Source organism: Myripristis murdjan, chromosome 5, assembly GCF_902150065.1.
Source record: "Myripristis murdjan chromosome 5, fMyrMur1.1, whole genome shotgun sequence".
Taxonomy (NCBI): domain Eukaryota; kingdom Metazoa; phylum Chordata; class Actinopteri; order Holocentriformes; family Holocentridae; genus Myripristis; species Myripristis murdjan.
This window is the reverse complement of record NC_043984.1, coordinates 20,443,986-20,462,706: the sequence shown is the minus strand read 5'-3', so window position 1 is coordinate 20,462,706 and position 18,721 is coordinate 20,443,986. Positions and strand designations below refer to the sequence as shown.

The window sequence follows — 18,721 nt, the reverse complement described above, 5'->3', positions numbered from 1 at the left end:
CAATCTGTACTTGATGAGAAAAGAGAGGACACATGAGGAAACAGTGTGTGTGCATGTGCTGGGATGTGTGTGTGTCGTTGTATTGTTATGTGAATGTAAACGTGTATATTCCTCGGTGTATGTAGGCATATGTTGCCTTGCCTTGTATGTGTGCGTGTGTGTCTTTAATAAATACAAGAACAATAATGCTGACATTGACACTGACAGTCTCTGGGTGACAATACCCACAATGCACACTTTTCCTGCTTGGTTTCCAAAGATTTCCTGTCTCTGTTTTGGCCTCTCTCCCACTCTCATTGTTTTTTTCTCTCTCATAATCTACTTCTCTCATTACTCAGATTTTTTTTTTCTACAAATTTGCAACAAACTACATTTATTTTCTTTCTATTTTAACTGTAGTACTGTAATAATAACAGCAGCATACCTTAAAATTTAATGCTAATTTGCATTAAATTTGCAAAACACACACACACACACACACACACACACACACACACACACACACACACACATTTATTATTATTATGAGGCCAGTTCAGTGGAGCAGTGGGCCAGTGTTCAGCTGCTTGAGACAGAATTAGAGTGGCAAACAGCTGAGCTTCTCTGGGGTGCTATCATGTGACCTATCCCACCCACAGGGCTGTAGGGACCCTGGGTTAGGGTTTCCAGCATGTACATGTGCGTGTGTGAATGTCTACGTCTGCGTGTGCACGTGTGTGTGTGCTAGTGGGCTTGTGTGAATGTGGATGTGTGTCCTCCTTTGCATGCTCTACATCAGTGCCACCAGTTGAGTTGTAAAGGGAATTTCTCCCCTCTGCCTCTGACAGTAAACTTGTTCTCCAACCTGCTGATGGCTGCACCTTTCTGCTATCATTAGCTCACAGTGGCCTTTGTCCCCCTGCCTGTCCCAGTGACCTGCTTTGGGCCACATGGCAGCGTGTGTGGAGGTGCGGCTGATGTAACAAGGGACTGCATCTGGGGGCTTCTGCGCCACAGTGGGAATGAATCAAACAGCCCACCTTATTTATGATGAAAAGAACAGCTCCCGCAGCACATTTGTGATTGTTTAGATGTATTGTTTCCTTGTGTGCTTTCAGTGTCCGTCAGCAAAGCAGGTAAAGGAGAAAGAGCTGAGCGCTGCACTAGTCATTACTCCTCTGATACCCCTTTTCCACCAGGGCTGGTTCGGAGCCGGTGCCTGACTTAGCACCAGTTTTTTGGTTTTCCACTGCCCGAGCTGGGGCCAAACTGGTGCCAAACTGGTTCCAAACTGGTGCTAGGCAAGCACCGACTCCGAGCAGGGGCTAAACAGGAGCCAGAGAAAGAACCGATGACGCGGCCCACCGCGTCATTGGTGGGCGGGGTTACAAAACAAAACAGGAACTGCGAACGCTATAAACATAAACAATAATCCCCGAGAAGCCGTGGGTTATACTGATTTTACAGCGGCATGGAACGCGGCTCGGCAAATTACATTTAAGGGTGAGAAGCACCCGTTTTATAACTAAACATCGCTGTCATTCGTTCCGATCGCGAATCCGACAGGTAGCCGGCAATAATTGTGTTTTTCGCCTCTGTATTGAAACGTAGGCTTGTAAAGACACACGCAGTATTTGCATCGCTAATAAATCCAGATCCTGCTCCACCCGGGGCCAGAAACTGTATCGGGAAAGCAGCATTATATGCTTGACTGAGACGCGGCTCACGAACATCATCCCCGACTCACTGATCAGTTTCAGCGGCTTCAGGACAGGACGGGCGGACAGAGACAGAGACGCTGCAGCCGCTGGACTGTATGAGTGTGCAGTTTTATGTGTGTTGACGTGATGAAGCTGCCGTGACAATGTAATTTCCTGCAGCGGATTAATAAAGTATCATTCATTCATTCATTCATGATGGTTATTGTGATTCTGAGCGGGCGTCTCGCGCACCCGTCATTACGTTTTCCGAAGACGTCATGACGTGGCTCTGACTTGGCTCCACTTTGCTCTTGGCCGGTGGAAAAGCAAACCGGTTCTTCGTTGGCACCAGTTAAGCACCGGCTCTAGCACCAGCTCCGAACTAGCACCAGGTTTTTTCTGGTGGAAAAGGGGCATGAGTCACCTCATGGAGGGTCTTATAACAAACCTACATGCATGTAGAACCACTTTAACACCATGACCACTGTTGGCTCACAAGAGCTTCATCTCCACAGCAGAACTCCCAATGAGAAGGCCTGCAGAAGAATGATATTACAACTGGAGCGGTTAATCATTTGTCTTAATACTTTCCATTTTTGTTAAAACTGTGCATTGCATTCACTGCCGTCTGGTTATAGCGGAACTGCATGATTCGCGAAGGAAAGTTACAGTACTTTAAAATAACTATTAAGCCAAGAGCAGCTCCTCATTATGCACCCAATGCGACACCACTTTCTGACACCAAAGCACATGCATGTGTGTGGGATAATGTGAAACAGAGAGTTGGCCTACAGTATGTTTGGGACAGGGCCTGGTGTTAGAAGCAGCCCAAGCAGAAGGAGTGCATGTATGCAGGGCCTTGAGTGTTTACAACAGAGTAATATGAGGAGTGAAGCAGCTTGTCCCGCCTACACCATAACTCTAAATACAGAACCACAGCTGTGTGTCTATGTATAAGAGAGAGGGGGGTAGAGAAAAATAGGTACTAGAGGGAAAGATTTGGATTAGCCCCACTAATGAAAACGAATGAAAGGCAAGTTGAGCATATAGACCATAAGTGACTGATATTTAACAGTTGCAGGGGAACAAATTAACTAACTCTTTATTCAAAGGGCTTGGGGCCAATGTAGAGGTCATTTGCTGCTGTCCATGCATGTGTGTATGCCTCTGTGTGTAAGGGAGGGGGTGGGGTATCACAGGAATTAGGTAATATTGACATGGTTGCTTCAACCCCACCCGCCCAACAATGTTTAGATCAATGTACCAAATCAATAGGAGTCATTGACAATAACTGAACTTCTCATGTGATCAGTGAAGGAGAAAATTCACTATTTTTCACTTGCATATGTTTGCACACTCATTCATCAGTCACAAAGACAGTCAAACATGAATCACAAACATGCATGCACATACACATGTGGACACAAGAACATGGAGACTTACACATGCATACACACAGAGAAAGACACACACACACACACACACACACACACACGCTTAGGCTACATACACAGCAGGGGGAAACAGGCTCTTCTCTGACACTGCATGATTGGTCACTTTTTCCCTCTCTGCCTTCCTGCTTAAATAGTTTTAACAAAAGAGAGGGAGAAGGAGGGGGAGGGGTGGCGTGGTTGGGGGAGGGGATGTATGTGCTGCTCTGTTGTCACTAGGCAAGTGAGGGGGGAGGGAGAAGGGAGCTGGAGAGAGAGCAAGAGAGTGTAGGAGAGAAGGATAGGGTCCCAGAAGAGGGGAAGAGAGTGCGCCTCACACACGTCTGCTCCCTTGTTGTACTTTGTGGAATAGTGGATTGCTTTCCCAGCTGAACTGCTCATCAAGGAAATACAGGCATGATCAGGTCAGCAGCTCTTTTGCTTTTGTGTTCAAACTGATTTTTGGTTGTTTTTTTTCTGCATCATTCCAACATTGATTACCCTCCTCTGGCTGCTCTCTCTCTTTCTCTCTCCTCCTCTGCACATTCCAGTCCCTCTCGATGTTCTCCTCTCTCACACAGCCCTGCTTGTGTGATATGCTCTCTTCTATGAGAGATCAGTATCTCTGATCTGTCCTTCCCTGCTGCTTTTTCCAGAGCAGTCTTTCCTTTGATATGTGGCATTCCCCTTAGTTTGTCCTCTATCTGTCAGACCAGTGGGCTATTACAATTGTGTCCTCTCTCTTATGGGACAGTCTCCATTTTTCATTCCTAATTTATTTTGGGTTGGACAGGATCATTTCCTTCCACGTGAGAGTGCAAAGTTCTTGTTGCTCTTATGGTTTAGGGTGTTTGTGTTCAAACACACTTGGCTTCAAAGAAACTTGTCTCCGCTGGCCGTGTGGTTTTGTGGTCAGGGGGTAAAAGCTGTTCTCTCTGTCAAAGCATTTAGCATGCGCTGAAACTCTCTCCCTGTCTTCTTTGCACACACACACACACACACACACATGCGCGCATGCACACACACGCACATACAGACACACACAGAAATGCTCTAAGTGAAAGGAATGAGAGAGCACAGAAAGAGAATGGCAAACCCATTCTTAGTTTTGTTTGTGCAAGTTTTTGCAAAAGTGATTCTCACACATTTCTCACACTTTTTAAATGGGAATTTCACACTAAATTAACGCAAGGCTCTCACATTCACTGTATAAGCTATACCCATTCAACTTCCAACATGTCTCAAAATATCCATGATATAGCTAGTATTTACAACACATAATAAGATGGCCATTTTGGAAATGTACTTCGTGTCTGCTGCCCCTGACACTGGTGTGTCTGCTCCTCAGGTGGCAATGTGTCGCAGCGGTGATGAAGTGTGAGATGAGCCATGGAGAGGTGCACAAGGTCAGCCACTAGCAGAGCCAGCCACACAGCCAGTGCCAGCAGCAGCAGTAGCCCGGGGAGGGCCCGCAGCATGCAGCTGGGCCCACACCAGCACTGAGTGGACCCTGTCCTCCGCTCTTCTGGGGCCAGGGCTGCAGAATGCTCAGTCCTGTCACCCCATACAGTAAGTCCTGTCCTCTGTTTTCTATGTAGCCTATGTGTGTGCTACAGCACTTGCATGTACACTACAAAAACTGTCCATCTTAACAAGCCGATTACCCCCTGATTTACCAAGGCAGGTGCAAAACAGCTGCATGCACTCACACACAAAAAAAAAAAAAACCTCAAGGGGGACAACTATATCCAATTTGACTGATTTACTAACAGATGACATTTAAATGAGCTCTGTCACAGTTTCAGCGCAATAAGTCAATTAGAATACCAAAGTTGCATTTTTGTACTTTCTGGCTGACAAATCTTACAATACATATTCACCATTTCTAACATGCTAAATGTTAATACCCTGGTATCCACCTTCAGTCCCACTCACAAAATCTCCATCTGCATCTGCAACAGTAACAATCAGAATTGTTGCTGTTCATGCATGCAATGCCATTACAGCCACTGCAAACCCTTACTTAATCAGGGGGTTAGTCTCATTTTCAATCCAGAAATCCTGTGTTTCTCTGTACAAGTAAAACAGTCTTCCAGTTGATGAGATAATCTCATTTGGTTCCAATGCTAATCATTTTGTTTCAAGAATTTTACTAAATCCTGAAACAAGCAAAACTGCTTTGAAAAAAAGTGATATTATCTCATCCCACTAGAAGATTTTTTTTACTTGTTTTAATGGAGGTGAGATTTTAAGGCTCAATATGAGACTAAATTCCTTTTTTGAAATGTTTTTGTAGTGTATAGGCTGTGTGAATGTTCAAAGATGTGACAAGATCATGATCACACATTGCCCCTGTTTGTGCTTAATGTGAATGCTGTGAGGCAATCTGTTGTTTTTCTTTTCTGTATGACTTCTTTTGACTCCCTCAGTTATTCCATTTATCCTGACCATATCCCCTGTGGCTATGGTGAGGGAAGAGGGAAGCTAGGGGCTGGGGGTCTCTGGGAGAGGACATGTTGGGAATGGAGATATGCTAATGGCTTTAACAGCTGAGTCTCCAGCCCTTGCATTGAGGAATTTCACAGAAAGTGTTCAGTTGCTGTTTTTTCAGCCCCTCCATGTGAATATAGTGTAGTTGCACTGTGGTCAAACAGCTAGCACCACCAGTTGTTCCACATAGAGCAGCATGCAAGCTTTGATCTGAGTGGGCTTAATGCTTCTGAATCAGAAGTCCAAAATACGGTTGCAAAAGCCAATATCGCCAATGCATTAGCCTAACAGAATGATTTTTTTTTTTTACTGATATTACCAGCATAACATGGTTTATCAAACTTTATACAATTGGAGGTGTATGTTTTTGCAGACAAATTCATTACCTTCTATATACCAGCATGTAGCAGATTCTTGCACCATATTTAGCACCATACTCAATCACATCATTCTCACACACCTCGGTGGCATGTAAGGGAATTGTGATTACCAAAATATATGTGCTAATCATGAGAGGTTGCTATCCAAGCTGATGAATATGCTGATATTGACGGACTGGGCTATTGATTAGGCCAAGCTTTAACAGGATTACAACACTAACCTGATTGGAATAATGCAACAGGGATTTACCTCCCCTCTACATGTTTGTGGATTCCTAAATTTAACATGAGTCCAGATGAAAGCCGTCGCTGTCCAAAATGTCCCAGAGTCGGAGAGAAGAGGGTTGTCTGAACAGACAGAAGTTTTACTAACGTACGTCTGTCACATTCCAGCCTCAAAAAGATTCACAGTGCCCTGCCAGATTTCTACCCACTGAGACACTGACTATACGCCTCATGTGCACACACATGCACTCAAATGCTGCCATGTTAATAATAAACCCTGTGATATTTCATGTTGTATTCCATGCACATTCATGTAAATACACCCACACTCAAAGTAAACATACAAACACAGTCACTCAGATGACAGTATGAGGTCTATCCATAATGATGGTATGATGTAAGCACAGTGATAATGAACAGCTTACATGGCTTTTTTCCATTGTCATCTACCAGGGTGAAGTGCTACTGTGAATGACAGTCAAATTGTTAGTAACCTGGTGTCAACAGCCTCTCATTAGGCTTGTATAGTGGAACACATTAACAACCCCCACCTCCTCTATACATAAACACACACACACACACACACACAAACAAACACTGGTCTCCCATTGTGATCATTCAAGCTTGTTAAGCAAATTGTTGTGCACCTTAGATCCTCATTAAGTGCTATGGTAAAGAGCTATGTGAATAGTGGGCACCAGTATACTAAGATGGAAGGAGAGAGAGGGAGAGAGGGAGGGGTGGGGGGGGAGGGAGGGAAAGAGAGAGAGAACAAATTGAAGGGCAGATGGAGTGGACATGACGAGGGACTGGTCAGCTGCAGACTGATATATGAGTGGACACAATAAGCAGAGAGGGGCCAGGCCTGCTCCTGCCACATGTGTGTGTGTGTGAGCTGAGGGAGTGGGGGAGGGGGAAACTGACCACACAGGCTCGGACACACTCCTGTCTTTACTACAGCAATGAGGGGGCATGGGGTAGGCTGGGGAGGGAGGGTCGGAGTGAAAGAAAAATGAAAGGAGAGAGGAAGGACAAGCAAAAACATTTAAGGCAGGATAGTTTCACAGTTGGCTCACATTTAAAACTATATGATTTTATGCAAAGAAGTTGAAGGGACGTTTTTTTCTGACCATGATTGTCATACGTCCCACTGGTGACTGTGATTTAGAAATGATCAGTTGTTGGTTGGTGGACATATGTTGTTTGGATCAGATGTAGTACAGTAGTTTGTCGGCCGACACCATTCTGGTCTTGTGGACTGTGTGGGCCTGGAGAAAAGGGGGAAGGGAAAAGGGGAGAGGGAGTGTTTTCTCCTCAGGAAAAACTCCAGGCTTCAGTCACAGGCTTCATTCTCACTATGAGTGCTGCTTACATAACAATATACTCTTCATTTACTGTGTAAACAAGACAGACAGAGGAAGCCAGAGAGAGTAAGAGTGTGTCTGTGCTGTGGCAGGTACATTGTCCTGTCTGACTGACAGTGGTTGTGGAGTTCTGCCATAGTGAATGGACGCTTGACGGGCCAAATGTGTATTAATATCCCATTGGTCCTCTGATGTGTTCTATATTGATCCTGCCAATGGAGTGAACAAATTCCAACTAATACAAATCACCCAATAATGTGCAAAGAGCTGATGGGGTGATTAATCAGCATTGTAAGCGAACATGTTCTGTCTCTCTCTGTGTTCTCTCTCCCTTCTTTACTCTGAAAGAGGACAGTGTGTGGTGAGCGTATGGAGAGGATATGTGCTTTGTAAATAGATCTCAGGTTGGATTCCAGGCATTCCAGCAGCCTGACTCATCCTATAGATGACCAAGATTCACTCTGCCTGCCTGCTGGCCAGTTGAGGCAGAATGCTGCACAAAAACCACAGAGCTGATTACAGAAATATACTTTGCATATATATCCATATGTGCGTCTGAGTGTATATATTTGTGTGCATCTGTCCTGCGTGTTTGTGTGTGTCTGTGTGCACTTGTGTGTGGATGTGTGCAGGAGGACCAGAACACAATTGCATGTGTTTGTGTGTGTGCGAGTGAGGAAATTTAAGTCTTTGTTTATTGTTAGTAGAGTAAAAGCAGCAACAGAGGAGCTCTCAGCTTCCAGTGGGTGAGTTTCATCTAGCCAGCCACCTCTGACGCTTCACAACCCCCAAATCCCATTCCAATGGATCCCCTCCCCCACCCGTATTTTCATCTAATTAACCCCTAATTGCTCATACTGACCATGCAGTGGACCACAATCACACTAACCCCCACTCGCACCCAGCAAACATCCCTGACTTGCATAAACACATCATTTTCTTGATGTGCAGAAAATTATCGGGCAATGTAAGGGTAACATCACAAGACAATTTGTTTATATAGGATCTTATGGGTAATAACATACATTGAGGTCATGTTTTATGGCTCCTTATCTTTGTTTAATTTGAGGTGCCAGTGTTTTCAGAGGCACCCACATTTCTATTTCTCCATGCATGAGTTAATGATAATAAAGCATCAATCCATCAGTAAATCAAAAGAAAAAAAAAAAAAAAAAAAAAAAAAAAAAAAAAAAAATATATATATATATATATATATATATATTATGTGGCACTTTTTGCCAGATGTGATCTGTCATGTGATTCACTGTAGAACATTAAGCAGCAATGTGGAGACTCATCAGCTCATTGCAAATGGACATTGAGGAAGATGAGGAGAGACACATTGAGGAAGATAACTGAGAAATCAGCATATTGGACAAATCCTCTCTCCATGTAATTAAGAATTGCCCAGTGATACAGAGCGCAGCGGCTGCACTGTGGAGGGTGTTGAAGGCTGGACAGAGAGCTGGGGAGGTGGGGTTACACACAGTCCATCTCCTGATTGGATCGATCAAACTCCTGTTTACAAGCCCCCTGCTCCCTGTTTGGCCTCCTTTACACAGTGATGCACACGCACATACACATCCATGCTCACACTCTGCATATTTTGTTGGCTGGCAGACCCTCAGGCCATGTTGTGTCCATGTGTAGGCTTTGGGTACAGGACCGGATTGGATAGGTGAGGACAAAAAATAGATGAAGGGAGGAGAGGAGAGCTTGCCATTTTACCTCACTTCCTGCTCATATCAGATTTCAGGAGCCTCACTTGGCTTGTGTTGGAACTATTCATTACACTTGCATGCACACTCTCAGTCATACATAGCACACAGTGGTGTGAGCTTTTGGTAGGCCACTGGTGGGTGAGGGGAGCTGCTGGTCAGATGGTTCTGCAGAGCTTCCAGGCCTGTTGGTCAGTATTATTGGATGTGGACAAAGACTCTTTTTAGCTAGTGCTGATGGAGTAACAACTAAAGTTCAAGGAAGAAAACCTTGGACTGACATTCTTAGCCAAAAACAGCTCTATGACTACAGCACTGTTTTGTTGTGTGTTATGAATGCATGCTCTTTGGTACACACACCAACTCACTTTTGATCTTTTGCAAATTATCCTCTCATTAACAAATGCTGATAATGCACAGGACTGGCCTAAAACATTGTAGCTCCTTTCATTTTAAGTCACCATTTCTTGTTGCTTTGGCTTTCTACTCATTATAAACACTTATCTGTACACCCCAGTGACCCCAGTAATAGTGTAACTGCTGCATGACAAACAAATGGGAAAGACTAGTGTTGAAAAACAAGATGATAATCACAATGATTAAGAAAAGAGATGAGATAGCGACCAAGCTGGCTTAGCACTCATCTCTGTCCCTTGGTAAGCCGAGCACAGCCAAGCATGGAGAGTTGTTTCCAAGTCCTGAGCCAACATGAGGGACTAAGATTAGGGTTAGGGGCTCCCTTCCTCATCCCTCATTATACTTAAACAAAACCCTCCTTCCTAATATCCTGACTTCCAGCCACAGATGTGTGGATGCATGAGGGACCATTTGACCTGGCCCTTTTGATCAGTTAGAAATTCAAACTTTAGAAAAAGCAGATTAATAATGCCAGTATTGTATCCTAAGATCTGGGTACCCACAACACCACAACTGGGACTGTCTTCTTGTTTTAGAGATAGTAAGAATCAGAAAATACTTATTTTGTGTAAAATGTATAATGTGAAGCTATGAGAAGTGACTGTCAGATATTAATCCACTGTCAACAATAGGAGAAAGCTATGACTTAAATGAATTTATATTAATTGGCATCCAAATATTTGTAACTTGGTCAAAACTACTGTAACAATGAAATATTTCAGAAGATGCAATTGTTAATAATTTTGAGAAAAAAAAGCACAGTAAATATGATGTAATATGTTTATTTGTGCCAAATGATTACACCATTTTAGAACAAAGCCCTACATCCAAGTTACAAGCTCATGAGAAGGATAAGGAGTAAGCCACAATGTTGATGCCTCTTTAATTCACATAGGGAAGCTTCCCTGTGGTTGTCAGATTGTCACCAGGCAGCGGCACTCCCATAAGCCCCGTGTCCTCTAATCCTTCATTAGTCTGGTTTTCTCAGTCTGCTCTTCAGCCCATCCTGACCGCTCCAATTCCCTCGTCCACCATCTGATCTCATACTGATCTTTCCATTCATTCAGTTTTCAGACTACTCTGCTCAGTTTTGAGATTTATATATAAATATATACAGTAGATTAAGTTATTATAGTCAAATATGTCTTGCATAGATTATAGACCATCTGGTGAGGAAGTGGTAAGAGGGGTAGACTAAAAGCAAAGCGATTGGCTCATGCTGGGGACCAACATGACCTGTGAGTATCAGTCTAATGACTTGGTGCGTCTCTGTGTGTGTGTGTTTGTGTGTATGTGTATGTTTATCTTGTTTCCATACAAGATGATCTGAAAAGTGTGCAAACACTGTCTGTGCGTGGCTTATGCATTTCTTCAACATACAGTTTGACGCCTCACTTACTGAACAATGTCCACATTGTGGATCTGTGTTTGAAACTGACTCTTTTATAACTCATCAGATTTTGACAGAGCAGATTCTTCATGACTGAAGCAAACGCTGAAATTATCTGTTTATATCCGCAATGTGTGTGTGTGTGTGTGTGTGTGTGTGTGCATTACAGCATATCCAGTGTAATGTTCCATCAGCTACTTGTTTGTACTTATTATCCACTAGCTATTGTTCAGTCATTGCCAGCCAAATATGATGAAAGCTCAAATAAAATATTAGTCTTTTTTCTACTTATGCATCAAAATTTGGTTTGTGGGTTACTTTGACAGAAATTGAAACCATAATGAGCAGTATGAAGCCGAAATACTTAAAGCTGCACTAGACAGGGCTTTTATGTTAGAATAGACCTGTCTGATCAACGAAAATCACAAAGAAGGGCTGAAACAGAACATTATCCTCTCCTCATGAAAAAGTTTCCATATATCTGCTCTGTTTACCCAAATTATGTTCTTGTGTTAGGTATTTTCACTGGCAGGAATTTTTTTCTCAAACCAAGAAGTGTTGTATCAAAAAGTGAAATATAAAACAGCAGTGAATGAAACTACATACAGTTAGCAGATAGCCATAGTGGTGAATATCTGTTTGTTATAAGGTTTTTGGGGTCATTTGGGGTTTGCATTTAGGGTTTGAGAGTTGTAACTCCACAGAAAGTTGTAAATTCTTTTACCTTAACTCTTTATCTGTAGTCATTTTCTGTAATCTTTGTGCTTGTTTTTGTATTTTGTTGGAGGTAAAAGAGGTTTCAGTGTATCACATGTGCCTGTGAATGAAGTTATTTGTTTAACAATAGTGTAGAGCTACTACACTACAATTTACAGCAAATTTAGAGTCATTCCTTTGTATCAAGCTAGCTCACTGTCAGTTTAATTTTTGCCTGTACCTCCTTAGCCATGGCTAGTGTTGATGTCCAAACAATGTCTTTAATTACAGCTATTCAGGTTACAAAAATTAGGGGGCAGCAATGAGAGGGGCAAGCACGCATGCGCAAAGCAATGGTAAAGCTTCCACACATTTCCTCCTCAAAACCAAACACAACCTTACAGCATCACAGTAGTAAATGCTCATGAACATACCATCTTTGACATCTTCCATATATATTGTTCTGTGATTGTTGCACACAGAATGACTAGACTCTTCCTCATTTAGATGGAGTGGAAACACAAATAACAAGAATTTAAGGAACTCGCTTTGCCACCTTCTCCCAAGAAATTTTGTGAAAAAGGGGCATTAGATATAGCATTAATGCTGTGGGAAAATGAGTATATTTTTTTTAGCTAGAAGTTGGACACTGTTATTGGCAGCAAAGTCATGCAACACTCAATACAAAGTGGTGATGATCATAGTTTTGAGATTGAGATTGAGATTGTAACACTGCTAATCTGAGCATCTTGCTGGACACTTGAACACGCTTTCATCAGAGCCTGTAATCTGTAATCTTTCAAACTCAGAATTTTTAAACATTGTTGCAGAGGTTTCAAGGAGATAAATAAACCACAAAAGGCTGTCCTTTCTGCTTTGTACCATGCCTAAAAAACAAACAAACAAAAAAAAAACTGTTAAATAATCTGTTAAATAATCACTCAAAAGCACTGAGATGAGTTGCTTTTTGTGTTTAAGAAGAAAAAATACAAAAGTTCAATTAATTAATATATTTTAATAAATAACAGGCAAAGCTATGTAGGATAGGTAGACTCACTATGCCATGCTAGAACTTGCAGTTGTGTTTTGTTCTAACCCACTCTTGACTAGTTAAAAGACTCATTTATTGGTAAGTAATTAATTGGTTATTAAAGTAATTAAAGTAATTAAATTATGTTGTTGCAGGGACACTTTTGCCATATTAACATAAAATATTATCATTAATCATTATATATTACTATATTACTATATTAATATGCACTGAATGTGATGCAGCCTTTCAAAACTGTATAAGAACTATACTTTTTATAATGATGCATTATAACCTGCAGTAATGTCATCATGACAGGATAACAAAAATATAAAACAAATGGTTGGATCTGGTTTACAAACAGTATTATTTTGTTTAAAATCAGCATGTGTGTAAACTGCTAGTGTGTTATATCTTTATTCTTTTGTCTTGTTTTGCTTTTTTTATGTGTATCTCTAGATCTATTGCATAAAAAACATTAAATGAACCCTCTTGTCAGAAGCAAGGGTGCATGTCATCCTTTTCCCTCCCTCTGCCTCTATGTTTATGAATTCATATTGGTGGGAATATTGGGCTTTATCGGCCCTGTGCCAGCAGTGTTGTGTTTGTTTTTGTGCTAGGGATGGGGCCGGTCCCATGACCGGCTGAAATTCCCTGGAGCATAGGGATTTCTGAGATCCAGGGTGGAGCTTGGCCTGACCGAGAGAGCCGGGATCCCTGGATTGGATGAGTGGGATTATTGGTCTGAAGGATCATTTAATTTAGGGATCAACATGTGGACCATTTAGAGGCCCATCTGGTGGTCCTGGTGGACATGTGACACAACCTGGAATAAACCACACATAGACAGCGTCACACCAGACGTGTGTATGTCAGTGTGTGTGTCAGTGTCTGTGTATGTGTGTGTGTGTGTGTGTGTGTGTGTGTGTGTGTGTGTGTGTGTGTGTTTGTGTGAGGTAATAAACTCCTACCATCACCAGTGCTGCCACTATTTTCAGCTTTTTGACCCTGCCTGGTCAAATCTCTGAAAAATTCATATTTTGCCTGGTGAGTACACCATCTTCATGAAACCAAGGCAGCATGTTCATCCTTTGTCCAGTGCTCTTGTATGCTAGCCCCTCTGGCCCAGGCTGTGGGGTCAGGACAGTTTAATAATACTTTGCAATGCCTGGAATGTCAGCCTAATGCCAGCTCAAAAAGACAAGGCCTGCAAAAGCCAATCTAAGCCCGCAACCACTGAACCAGTGGATTACTGTGATTGTGTGAATGTAAGTGTAAAAACACACAAGGCAAATAAACAGATAAATAAAACTGGACTCTTCCCTCACTACACAATCAAAATTACATTGACACTCTACACTAGCAATAGTGGTCATAGATGTGTTGGTCCAGCCTCTATGCGTAGTCCGATGAAAAGCGACTCTGTTCCCCCTCCATACCCAGTGACCCCGCCCTCTATTCCCCCTGTGCAGACTGCTGAGGTTTGGGCCGAATTAGATCACACGCTCAGTGGGGGTGGCTTTGTGGAGTAGGAGACTCACAGAGAGACAACAATGGCCCCTGTGAGAGAGGCAAAGGCAGAGGGCAGCACACAGGCTGATAGAGGCTTATCGCCGTGGAGACCGGGCTGGGGGCAGTGTTGGTGGCTCCATATGAAGCTGAGAACAGTAGTCCCCCGCCTGGGCGAGGCTGCGGAGAGGAGCATGGGCTAAACACTGACATGATTCTGGAGTTGGGTCAGCTAGCCAAGGTGATTACAAGGGCAGAGATTCATAAAGCCAGGCTCTCCGCTTGCAAGTTTTAGAGGACAGAACGGGTGTAAAAACTACCTCAGATGCAATTTTCTTTGAGTCTGGAGTAATTTTGCTTGATATTTCAGATCTTCTAATTTGAGACACTTTATCAGATGCATTGTTTATGATTTTCTGAAGTTTAACTGCAAAAATAAATACATATCTCTATGCCATTTAGTCTAAAACGCAATCTTAAATTTTGTTTCGCACTTCCCACTTCCACTTCCACTCGCAGTTTTACATTTTAGGATTTTTTCTGGTAACAATTATAAATATGTTGAACTAAGGCAGACCACTAATATCAAGAAAATGAAACGATAAAAATTCTGGAAACAAGTAGATTAGCGCTAGAAACAAGGAATTGTCTTATTCCACTGACCTTTTTTTTCCCATTCTTTTTAAGAAAAACAAGATTTTTGCAATGAATATGAAGCTAAATGACGTGATAAGATAGAGAATTTTGGCAGTGTAAAACTTAATGTCATTATTTTATAATTGTGTGTACTAATTTTTGTGTTTTGGTCTTAATTTCTGGTAGGTTTGTTGAAGATGCACTGGTCTCCGGAGCACGCAGCCCCCTTATCCCAGTGGCCTGAGCAGCACCTAGATGTCACCTCTACCACCTCACCCCCTTCTGCCCACAAACACGACCCCTATGCTGCTGCTCGCCGCAGCTATGCCCCCGCAGGTTACCCCTGGGCCAGCGATGACATATCAGCTCTCACTGCCTCTTCTCTGCTCAAACGCTATGCTGAAAAATACTCAGGACTGGAGCTGCCCTATGAGCGGGCTGCCTCAGGAGCCTACTCAGAGCCTGGAACTTTCCTGAAAACTGAATCTGAGCCCTGGACACTGGGTCAGGGCATGGAGTGTTACCCTGGTCTGGAGGCCTTAACAGGCACTAAACCAGGTGCTGCATCTGTGGGTGTCCCAGCCACAGGAAGTGTGACAGTAGTGAGCAGTAACTTGGGCTCTGACCCAGGCTACAGCAGCGCTGGCTCTTGCAGTGCCCCCTCATCTCAGGAATATCCTCCTGCCTACAATAGCACCTACCTGTCCTCAGGATACTGCCCTCAGCCCAGCGCAGCACTTCCCCCTGCTCCTCTACACTCTCTACAGGCCGCACCCGCTCTGATGCCCAGCTACAGTCCCAGCACCCCTGTCTACAACTACCCTCCAGGGTGCTACCCTCACACCCAGACTAGCTTGGCCTCTGGATATAGCCACCCCAGTGCCTCCTACCTGCCCTCTGGGCTTAGTGCCCCAACTCCACTGGCCCCTAGGCCCACTGTGGTGGGGGGCAGTTACGGCTACCCCACTCACAGCCTGGGAGGGAGCTCTGAGACGGGGGTGCCACTCAAACGCAAGGCCTTTGAAATGGCAGAAGAAGGAGAGGAAGGAGGAGAGGTGGAAGGCTCACGCTACAGAAAGTATGGTAACGGCCACGGAAACAGTCACAGCAAAGGCCACGGCAATGGGCACGGCAATGGCTATGATATGAGCGGCTCAGCCTCAGACCCGCAGGCCTACAAACCTGGAAAACCCCTGATGTCTCCCCCATATGGTGGGGCAGGGGACTACAGCCCACCATCAGGCCTGGCTGGGGAGAGCGGATCAGGGGAGCACAACTTTCCGCACCAGCAGAGAATGTCTATGAAGATACCTGCATCGCATGCACGATCTGAGGACCCCACTGGAGGGCGCTGACAGCTCAGGTTGGCATTTGAGAGGAACAAGCTTCTAGTCCCTCACTCTTTAAAACCAACCATGGTTGTTAGCTCAGATGACTTTGGAGGAAAAACGCCGGATTTGGCAATGAGAGGTTTGATTTGACTAGTGAACGCAAGAGGGCACAAGACTGGTATCTCCTGCTCATCTTTAACATTTTCATTATTCAAATTTCTCCAAAGAGTCACAGGGGCATTTCGCCCTATAAGGTTATGGTAAGGGTTAGGGATTGGGTTTTACGTATACTCTACATAGATGTATTAAGGCAGTCTAAATGTATGAGTGACTGTTTCTCTCAGGATCCTATTTATTTCCTTTCTGCTACTGTAACAGCATTACTGCAATGTTGCTGTTTTAGAAGTTGGTGATAATATATGTGGCCATTATATATGTAAAGGGCCTTTGACTGCAATACCTTCTACCACACCACAAGAATCATTTCAGACCAAAAACGAAGGAGAGCAATAACTGAAATGGTGTGATTGCCATACTACTTCAGCACAATCACTGCTACTTTACAAGCTGATTCCAAGGCTTGGTGCCTCATTTGGCTTTGAGAAATGAATGTTTCCCCGCTCAGCCCTCGCTTCCCCCCCTTACATTACATATTCTTGACTTTTTCTTTATTTCCTTAACCCTTATTCTCTCTGTTTCTTCATCCTTCAACCCTGCCTTTTGTTCACATTCTTTTTCACTGTTCAAGTACTTTCATTCTTCTTCAGTTAATTCATACCAAGCTGCTTATCAAATGATTAGGTAGTAATACAAAAAGCCGCCCTGTGGATTTTTTTTTTTTTTTTAGGTTTAAACAAAGAGTGTGGGAATAATCTGAGATTTTATGCTCATTTTGAAAATTTATTTAGCATCGACAAAAAGGACAGAATATATGCAGATCTTCTTCAAAGCGTGTTGTTTACATGCAGATTTTCAACGTCTAATCCCAAAACTAAGAGGTATATTTTCAAAAGAACACAAGAGTAATGTACAGTGACGCCTGATCCAGCCTTTGCCTTGTCTGCACCAATTTAAAAGTAATAATGACTAGACGAATCAATCAAAGAAAAAACAAAACAACCATTACATAATTCACCAAAAAATCTGTTAAGTGTTAATCCTCACTCATCTGAGAAGGACAGATGCATGACCCAGATGGATAGACATGCAGTGATGTGCATGCAGGTTACAGTGGAGAAGTAATTTCTTATGAGTGAGTGCCTCTTTTCATTTCTACTCCACGTTCCATTCTTATGAAAATATACCTGTTTGTCTGCCCGCATTTTCCTTTTTCTCAATATGCATTCTTTTTACTTTTGCCTCTCAAAAGGACGATTTATAGTCTTGTTATTGAATACTCAGGAAGATTATTGTTACCTCAGAATGAAAATGAAAAAATAAGAATGTATGTATTACCTTAGGGTGTTTTTTAGGGAGCTTTATGGAGCAAGATGATAACAGAGTCATGGCTTTGTTTCTTGAAGAGTAAAACATACAGTCTGAACACTTCAGGGAAACAACAAACTTATAGCGCCTTCGATATTTACAGGAGAATACACACACACACACACACACACACACACACACATTTTTACACATACACCCTTACACGTGTGAATTCACACCATCCACACTGCTTCTTAGCTCTGGGAAATTAAACTTGAGGTTTTTTGTAAGGCCTGAAATGTTGAATGTAATTCAGATATTTTTTTTAAAGGACAATACATGCCATTATGTACATCAATGATGTTTTTAGATATATGAAACATATTTTCTTCATGTATAGATGTATTTCTCTTCTAGGTTTTGGTGGAAAAATTAATGACCTGTTAAGTGTTAGAGTAGTTAGCAGTGGGGAAAACAGTTTTGATGGACAAGCTGACAACAAACAAAAAGCACTCTTGATGAATAAAATGACAAATGACATATCAAGACATATTCACATGTGCTCTATAATAGGTATGTTTATGAAAATGTCTTAACTATGTGGAATTGCATCCTTTAATAGTCCAGATCTTATTCACCCAAGCTTAACAGTGTTTCTTTCATCAATGTCAAATCCCCATTTTCCTGTCAGTATTATACAGATATTTATCTCACTCAGCACAGCCTCACACGTCAGACTTATGCATCAGCTATAATATGAATTGGTAACGCAACACTGTACTTTGTGTGTAGCTGAACCTTCAGATCACCAGTATCATCATGTTGATTCAACAGTAGTTGTGTTGTCATCTCTTCATAAAGCGTGCCATATCATTGTATTTGTGAAATCAAAGCAATACTCCAATGTGTTGGGCAAAATAAGTTTTTTCAACGTACCCAGACTGACATACGATGTTCGATACCATTTTCACCTCTGTACGTCCAAAATGCTACCCATAGGA

General features: G+C 42.7%; 1 protein-coding gene across 2 annotated transcripts; it reads left to right on the top strand.

Annotated features, from left to right (window-relative positions):
- The first annotated feature begins 4,595 nt into the window (after window positions 1-4,595).
- On the top strand, window positions 4,596-17,924 carry LOC115358792 (putative fidgetin-like protein 2). Of its 2 annotated transcripts, none has more exons than XM_030050808.1 (2): window positions 4,596-4,678; window positions 15,151-17,924. In XM_030050808.1, the coding sequence occupies exons 1-2, from the start codon at window positions 4,654-4,656 to the stop codon at window positions 16,317-16,319; spliced, it is 1,194 nt and encodes a 397-aa protein (XP_029906668.1). In that variant the 5' UTR covers window positions 4,596-4,653; the 3' UTR covers window positions 16,320-17,924. The 2 variants fall into 2 exon arrangements, with proteins under 2 accessions (XP_029906668.1, XP_029906669.1); XM_030050809.1 differs by lacking the exon at window positions 4,596-4,678 and adding an exon at window positions 10,788-10,941.
- Window positions 17,925-18,721: the final 797 nt, after the last annotated feature.

Bases quoted from the DNA above. Each gene is read 5' to 3' on its own strand.
- LOC115358792 (XM_030050808.1), top strand. From the start codon at position 4,654: ATGCTCAGTCCTGTCACCCCATACA. The intron at 4,679-15,150 runs GTAAGTCCTGTC...AATTTCTGGTAG, and splicing joins CAGTCCTGTCACCCCATACA to GTTTGTTGAAGATGCACTGG.